Raw genomic sequence first — 9,539 nt, forward strand, 5'->3', positions numbered from 1 at the left:
TCTCAATTGGAAATGTCCAATATTCTGGAACATGACTGGAGCATGACTGGAGCTCTTATGCCTCTTTGACCCTTACTTATCAAAATTTTTAGACCCCCACTGGGTTTTGATAGAACGTTTAGTTTCAGAGAATACAATTAATGAAATCACGCCTGAAATCCCACTTTATAAGTTCCGGAAATTTATATCTTCGTTAACCCGTCATTGGTATAATCTTATATTTTTTTCAAGAAAAGATAACTCTAAGATTTACAAATCAGGCATGGATGGAATACCAAAGGAACTGAAAGAAAAGCTTACAGCTTTTGATCTTTCACTCACAGAAGTAGAAAAGACTCTGAAGTATCTAGTCGATGTTCCTCAAAATGAGTTAAACGAAAAGGTGAATTGATTTTCTGATTTGGTGGCCCTCAAAAAAGAATCTCTAAAAGGATTACGGAGTAGCCTTCTAAAATTTATTTAAGCCATTTTAATAAATATGGCATAAATGAGACTATTTTCTCTAATCTTATTATTTGAATACAGTGTCGTGTGGTCTACCCATGATCTTTTAACATCATGTTTATGTGATGCTATATTCATGATTGCATGATTCCATGAATGTAATAGACAACTAAAACAACTTTCGAGTTTGATGCATTTCCGTCAAAAACTTTGGTTCTAGTGAACATCATTTGTGGTTTAGGGGTGTTGTCACATTCGTTCCAATGTTTGTGCAAGTGGTTTGAAAACAATAAAACTAAATTGCACAAATAATTTGGCAAATTCAATTCTCATAATTGTTTTTCAGCAACTGCTGTCATTAGGGAATTGTGATTAAGTACTAGTCTAAATAATTATGACGTCTAGCCAGTATTGGTAATATGACTTACCCATACATAATTATTAATAGACTATATTATAAGGTATCAGGTTTGTTCGCGCCCAATACACTTTCGCACCCTACACATTCGCACCTCTCACGTTTGCACCCAAGGTCCATTCGCACTCTACACGTTCGCGCCCATTTTTAATTTAAATTCCAGTTAATTAATTGGAAAATCATGATTGTTGTTATAAAATTATAAAATTGCTTTGGTGTAAGTAAAACATTCAAGATTTTAAATGAACAAAAGATAATTGTTTTTAACAGCTTGGTCCCTTTGATCTGAAAATAAAATATAGTAATACACTATTATATCCAAAACATGATAAAAATTTATTCAACACACAAAAAAAAAACGTTGACAGAATCCCACTTTATTTAGAAAGAATTAATTTTTTGGGATACGATTGCTTTCAAGCAATCTGTAGACTTATACCGGTGGTTCAGAGCATTGCCCTCACGTCAATCGTTTTATTCTAAACATGAAGGAACATCTCAGATTCTTATGATTGTCTTGCTTTAAAAGGTAAAAACAAACAAAGGGATTGAACTTAATCAACTTTCCTATAAGGCCAAATAAAAATATATGTGTGGTTCCAGTTACATACTTTTAGAAAATAGGGTCGGTAGGTCGGCATTTTTTTTTTTTTTTTTTTTTTTTTTTTTTTGAATGTCAAAATCCGGGAAAAAATCGTGTGTTTATCGAAATTTTTTCCAGTATTATACACGCCCCAACCGGAAGTACGCCATTTTTACATGTGTTTGGTTGTAAAATAAACAGTCATGATACATTTTTAGTTAATTTTGTTGCATTCTGTTATGAATTGTTGCATTTTAGCCATAACAGATACTTGTGATGGAAATTCAGATGACAGAAATCTATGAATTTAATTATTTTAATTCACATTCCTCAAAATTTGATCGTTTGAAAATTTATTTTTCAGAAATGAAAAAAAAAGTTCTAGGGTCGGTCGGGTTACTGGAACCACACATATATTTTTATTTGGCTTAATGTTCTTTTCATAATCTTCATGTTTGATAATTCCCTTGACTTAGATGCGTGTTTTTAACAACACGGAAAATCAGAATTAAGCAGTATTTATATTTAGTGTTTTTATAAATTTAGAAACACGTCAGAGGGAATTCCCAGTTTTGATAAAATGCGAGAGTTCTCTGAATACCGATAAATCTATTTCTGTCATATAAGAACTGAAGTGGAGTTTTTCTTATATGTTACCATTATGAAACTGATTTTTGAGATTGTACTTCCATAAAGAAATAGAGAACCATCTAGGTCGTTTAATAAACATTTAATATATCTTGCCCAAGGGTTTGTTTTGGAAATTATGCGCATGCGTATAGTTTTCTTGACTTCAAGGGGTTTTAGATTGAATGGTTGCTCTGGATTCCCCACTCAATTAATTAATTTATAACTCATGGGATCTTTTCTATGAATGTCTGCTATTGAGGGTTATTGTTGTTGCATAATTTTAAATCATATGCATCATTTAAATTAAAATAAATGTATTCCATATCGTAGAACACCCCTTCAGGCGAAATGGAGTCTTCCATATTATCGTTTCGAGTTGTCTCCTTTCCGGAAGTATCTTCCGTGAATTCTGAACCTAAACAAGACGTCGAGTATTAGCTCGTTCTGTCAATAAACGTCGTATTATATTAGAAAACGAATGCAATTTAAACCGATAAATGTGTACGGAAAGGAGTCATGATCACTGACCCAAAGGAAATTAAATATTTAAAGAGTTAGGAATGGGGTTCCTCCTAGAATTTACGTAGGAAAATAGGTGATAAGATACGAAGTGAAATACCTTCTCTCACTCTCACTCTGAGTCTCAGTGACTGCTGTGGAAAGTAAACTTGGAATTGATAGTACAAAAATAAAACAGAATAGGCCTAATTACATTGTTAATACACTTTTATCCGGGTTTGGCTATTTTGTAACTATTTACATGTGCAGTTGAATTAGTTTTGAAAATAATTTATCCAGCTACATGTATACATGTGTCAATGAAACAACGGCAATCGTATCCCTCAGAGCAATCTGCTCTTCGATTTTTACAATACCAGAGACATATAATATATTTAATAATTGTATTATATGTCTCTGACAATACACTGTCCAAAACATGATTAAGATTTATTCAACACCAAAAAAATGCTGTCTCACTTTATTTTGAGACAATGACAACAAATATAAGAATACACTTGCCAAAACTTGATTTCAAAGCTATAGTTATTAAACACAAAACCAATTAAAATTGGGCGCGAACATGTAGGGTGCGGAGGTGAAAGGGGGCGAACATGAGTGGGTGCGAACGTGAATGGGCGCGAACGGACCTGGATTCATATTATAAAGATGTGATGCAATAATCCCTCTGATAATGAACATCATGATTACAGCACATATTTCGCGAAAGGCTTCCCAAACACCAAGTTTTATCTTGGTGTGACACCAGAAAACTATGGCATCCCTCTCTAAATTCTTGGAGAAATTTAGGAGTATTCCCTCCGACTTCTGCAAAAATTTGCTACCTTTTGTTTATTGTACATGTATTAGCGGCATCTTTCTCAGTCCAGTGTGACGCGGTGTCACACCAGGTAATTAATTGCCCTAATCCTTCTGATCTATACCGGCATGTGCATTCAAAGTATGTGAGATTAATTATGAAATTAAACAATTGTATTTCCTGTCTATTGATAATCAGGCTATATTTTTGATTGCTTGAAACAAATAAAAGATTTAAAAGCAAAACAAAACGTTATTGTTAATTCTTTCAATAACTCTGTACATTTAAAAATAGTTTTATTAAAAAAAAACTATATTTGATTTTTACCTCATTTTTTTCTGGTCATTAAATTAATATTTAATTTACAAAAGAGGTATACTTGTGTAAAAATAATCGGAGACTTACGCTGAATAAATGTGGGCAGTTTATAGAAAATTACATGTCATGCTTGTCTTAAAGTTTTGTATACAAGTAAAGAAGAAAATATTATTCACTATTCTTTATGCTAATAAGTCTACGCCATTTTCATGTTACGATTACAGAATTGCTTGAAATAAATAAAAGATTTAAAAGTAGAATGTTTTTGTTAATTCTTTCAATTGCATTAAGTTTTATAACAAAAACTATACTTGATTTTGACCTTGTTTAAGTTCATCGGTATTATCATTATTTACAAAAAAAGACATACTTGCGTAAAAATAAATGGAAACTCACGCTGAATATAAAATGTGAGCAGTTTAAAGAAAATTACATGTCTCAAAATTTGTATTTGCAAGTAAAAAAGAAAATACTATTCACCATTCGTTATGCTTAATAAGTCTACAGCATTTTCTCTTTACCATTTGTTGGCATTTCTTTATGATAAATAATACATTTCGGCTACAACAGGAATACTTCTATAACTGCATCAACTCCTTGTTGCATAATATTCATTTATGCACAATGAATGTAAACTTATGTGTTGTATAATGGTACATGTATATTGACAGTGATTTTAAAATTTTTAAAAAGAAATTAATTGTCGTGAGAAGACAATACACATCTCAGTGATCATGAGTGCGTGGTTGAACTTTGAACTTGACTTCGCTCAAAATATTGAATGCTAAAAATATTGACATCAATTTTGTCCACAAGATTTTTATTTGGCAGGAAATATTATCACGTAACAGTAAACTCAGGTGACCTTTCTGGATGACCGTGGGAAAATTCATTCAGGGTTTGAATTTGCTTTGGATGATTGACATTTGTATGGCTTAAGATTAAGGCTCTACAAAGTCCTATTACAATTGATTAACCGGAATCTAAAATATAATCCTTTTCTGAATAAACGAACACCAGCCTTTTATTTTTACGCTTCTCAGTCAACACAGTGAACACAGTACATAAACCTGGACATTATTTATACGTCCATGGTCAACAATATACAATAAAAAAAGGTGGATCGTATTTTTACGATCTACACATTTTCACAGAGGATCTCTACCAACGCCCAACAGGAACTGAACGACATGCATTCTGTTTTCATCTACCTTTATGCATTAAGGTAGATGAAAACAGAATGCATGTCCTTCAGTTCCTGTTGGGCGTTGGTAGAGATCCTCTGTGAAAATGTGTAGATCGTAAAAATACGATCCACCTTTTTTTCACATATTTCTTTTCTGTCGAACACGATATAATTTCATTTTAATTTTCTATAGTATTAATTGTTAAAATACTTCTTTTTTTTTTATTTTGCCAAGGACTTTTAACGAGCAGTAAAATACGTATTGCATCCATCCAATTTTATTTTAAATAATAAAGGATCAATTCGAGGATCAATAACAGATCATCACAGAGATTAACAACACATCATCACATGATTTTTTTCTTCATATAATTAAATTAGGTTGTGATTATTGTGTTATTTTTTGGCACAAATAAAGAGTCCAAGGCAGATATAAGTAAGCTGATGTTGCACACTTAGAATGGTGCACTGTCAAATTAACAGTTTACATCAGAACGAATTTATATCAAAGTAAAGTTTAATATGTTTCTTTTTTAATATCAATCATTGGGATGGCCAACTGATTACCATAATTTCCTTTGGTCTTAAGGGATGGAAAATCAGGATAAGGCATAAAATGTACGGCTGGCTCAAATATTTTTTGAAGCCCTGTTTTACAACATGAATACATTTGTTAGCTTAAAATTTGTATATATAAACTTGAAACTCTTGAGTATATTCTTAATAGTGTACTGTAATATCTTTCAGATGACACCATTAGACAAAGCAAAACTTGATTTGACAGGAGCATATACCATCAACTCATTGTTCTGGAGTAAGTCTTAACATTTTACATGGATAATAGGTGACAGTAAGAATTATGATAATTGAACAAAATCTTGGAGGTTTTTATTACTTTAATGGTGAATTTTGTAAGTGGATAAGACTGAAAATGGTAAATACAATATTGGTTTAAAATCAGATTGCATGGAAACAGAATAGAGAGTTTAAAACCAATCTAAAAAGACTCTGAAATGAAAAATGAAAAAAGGCCCTGAAAAACAAACAATTCAAATATAAAACTTATGTTCTGATTTTGTGTTACAGTGTACAAGATAATGGAGAAAAAAATTATTATACACATAAACAAACAAAAAGTAATGAATTTGCTGACTTGGGACAAACATACAACAAGTGGTATTTGCTGACCTTCTTAGACATGTTAGAACAGCATGATCAATTTTTATGTAGTTTTGTTTGAAAATATTAAACTTTAAAACAGTTTTGTCATGGTTGTGAAGCACTGCTTGTATTACAAAAAAAAAAAAATTTTTGATGATGATAATGATCAGTTTTTGTGATAATTTAACTGTTACCCACAGTTATTTATAATGAAAAATCATAGGTGAGCATTTTTAAAGTACCCTGTGTATTTATATGTTTCTCTTGTAGTGTACCTCAATGTATGTGGTATAAATCCAAAAGAACATGCTGTGAAACAGGAACTTGTAAGTATTTTTTATATCATATGTATATTTATATAGCTTGAAAAAAATCTTGAATTTCAATGACAATAAAGTGTAATAATGTTGTAATGAAGTTTGTAAGGTTTATAGGAAGTAAAGTTTACACAAGGCAATAAATGACAAGTATTTATAGATAAGAAGATGTGATATGAGTGCCAATGGAACAACTCTACTTCCAAGTCATAATTAAAAAGTTAGCAATTATAGTTCAAAGTACGGCCTTCAACACAGAGCCCAGGCTTACACCAAACAGCAAGCTATAAAGGGCTGCAAAATGACTATTTTAAATCAATTCTATATAAAAAGAAACACTTATGAACCACATCAACAAACAACAACAACTGGATTTGCATGATAAAATGAAGTACATGTACTTTGGAGAAAAAAAGATGTGAAGTTTATTTATGAAATGTAAACCTCTCATGAGATGATCAATTTGCATGAGCAATATGATAACATATTGTTGTAGATGATTTATATGATTAATACGCACAATTTCATTTCAAATATATTTTTATTGATAACATATTCAAATGTAATTTAGTTTATGGAATAATTGTAAGAAGTTCATGTACATGTCTGTCAGGTACATGTAGGGCTAATCCAACCCTGATCTCATTTTTATGGTTCATTAATCTATCATAAGTCTGTGTATCTCAGATACTAAGTACTCGGTCACCCATATTTGGTTTACATAGAGGGAAGGTTGTCTCATGGTACTCATACCACATCTTCTATCTTTGTATGTCAGTTTTTTATTAGGTGTACTTGTCTATTTGGCATGGTTTAGTTGACATTGACCTCATTTTTATGGATTATGGACAATATAAAGTTTTTGTGATACTTGTACTAAAACCTTCAACATAACATTAATCATATCATTACAGCAGTTGAGACATGCAGCATGTACACATTTGTTAGATTGTTTGTTTAGGGTTATACCCTAAAATTGAAACCCTGAAAAAATCAGGTTTGCAGATTTAAAAGTTATAACAAAAACAATGACAATGTATTATCTCTTGATTATACAGGATAGAATCAGAAGTTACATGAATAGGGTAAAAGACATCCAGGACAAAGCAAAGGCTCCAAAACTTGATAAGGGAGCAGCTAAACGATTTGTCAAGAGTTCACTGTGGGAGGCTGCAAAGAAGCAGATAGAGGAACATGTGACACCAAAGGAAAATAAAGATAAACCTATAGTAATAGGTAACCTCTCATTTATAAGTTTAAATGTCATCTAATAGATACATCGTATAAAGATAAACCTATAGTAATAGGTAATGTCTCATTTATAAGTTTAAATGTCATCTAATAGATACATCGTATAAAGATAAACCTATAGTAATAGGTAATCTCTCATTTATAAGTTTAAATGTCATCTAATAGATACATCGTATAAAGATAAACCTATAGTAATAGGTAATGTCTCATTTATAAGTTTAAATGTCATCTAATAGATACATCGTATAAAGATAAACCTATAGTAATAGGTAACCTCTCATTTATAAGTTTAAATGTCATCTAATAGATACATCGTATAAAGATAAACCTATAGTAATAGGTAACCTCTCATTTATAAGTTTAAATGTCATCTAATAGATACATCGTATAAAGATAAACCTATAGTAATAGGTAACCTCTCATTTATAAGTTTAAATGTCATCTAATAGATACATCAAACATAAACATCATTTTAGAAACAATTTTATAAATATATTGTGTATGTCTGTGTCAGTGAATACACATTTTATACATAGGTACACATCTTTATGCTCAATGATGCTTATGTGTATTTCTTGATATTTCTCCATTAAAACTTTTAAGTATGTCGGCTATAAAGTACTTATGATATAACTAACATAGACAATAGATATAGGAAGATGTGGTGTGAGTGCCAATGAGACAACTCTCCATCCAATACTTATTTAGGATTTTTTTTGAGGCAAATTAAAAATTGGTAAAAAATATTTTTTGAGCTGTTTATCAAAGATCCAAGTTTTTACAGCATTTGTCCTCCAGTAAGTTTTAGACCATTGAAAAATGAATGTAATATTTTAGTAATATTTGTTTTATACTCAAAAGAAGTTCATGTGAAATTGTTATAAATTGACAGTGATGCAAGGCAATGACAAACACAAGGATAAAGGGACATCACTTTACAAAATATTATGATAGCAGTCCATAGTGTAGGGGCTAAAATACACACTAGCTGATTAATTTTAATAAAGAAGCCTCAGATCATTTTGTGAATGTACACGTTATAGCAGAAAAAATACTTCACCAATAAATATTTAAGGTGACTATTGTTAGTAGACATCTCAGAGGTAATTTTTGTATTGTTTCTTTATAGTAGATGCACTTAATAAGTCATCATGAATCCTCTGATAAAAAAACTTTGAAGTTTTAATACTTACTAAATAGTTTTATCATTGTTTAAATAGATGAGGAAGAGCCAGAAACATCTGGACTATCCAGAAAAAGGAAAAGAGACAGTAAGACAGATGATACTCCAGTCAAACCTTCTAAAAAGAAAAAGAAGAAAAAAGAAAAGAAATGAACTTTTGAAAGTGATAAAAGAAGGAAGTAATCTGTGATATCGGCCACTGTATTATTTATGAACTAGAATATTACGTGGCACAGTCTGTGAAGATTGTAGTAATAAAAACTGCTTATAGGCTTCAAGATGGCTAACAGAAAGGAAATAACACAATGCATTGATACTGTTTTTGATGGAGACTAAAAATGTTCTCTTTATAATAAATATGTAATTGAATATAATAGAATTTATCAATGTTATTGTATATTATAACACATGTAGTGTTAAGATATATCTGTTCAAATAATAGAAAGTGAATGGAAATGACACTTTTATAAATTTGGTTCACAAGAAGCATTTATCTTAATTTATTTTTATCAGGAACACTGAAACACAATCATTTATTAAAAGGCAAGAATATCTAAATACTTGAGGAGATATTGGACTGAAAGGGACCTAAAAAAAAGACAATAACATCCTAGGTCAACTTTGCCTGAAAGAGTTGAAACCTTAGTTTTATGAATGAAATTTAAAAGATTTAGTGTATGTAAGTACCTAATCACTGACTACTGAGCAGATAATAGCCTTGGGGAGTATT

At 30.7% G+C, this 9,539-nt stretch overlaps 1 protein-coding gene across 1 annotated transcript; it reads left to right on the forward strand.

Annotated features, from left to right (window-relative positions):
• The first annotated feature begins 234 nt into the window (after positions 1-234).
• Positions 235-9,188, forward strand: LOC143067890 (nuclear nucleic acid-binding protein C1D-like). Its single transcript, XM_076241499.1, has 5 exons — positions 235-382; positions 5,645-5,711; positions 6,329-6,384; positions 7,434-7,611; positions 8,847-9,188. The coding sequence occupies exons 1-5, from the start codon at positions 263-265 to the stop codon at positions 8,960-8,962; spliced, it is 537 nt and encodes a 178-aa protein (XP_076097614.1). The 5' UTR covers positions 235-262; the 3' UTR covers positions 8,963-9,188.
• The last annotated feature ends 351 nt before the right edge of the window (positions 9,189-9,539 follow it).

The sequence above is a fragment of the Mytilus galloprovincialis genome, chromosome 3 (genome assembly GCF_965363235.1).
Source record: "Mytilus galloprovincialis chromosome 3, xbMytGall1.hap1.1, whole genome shotgun sequence".
NCBI classification, from domain to species: domain Eukaryota; kingdom Metazoa; phylum Mollusca; class Bivalvia; order Mytilida; family Mytilidae; genus Mytilus; species Mytilus galloprovincialis.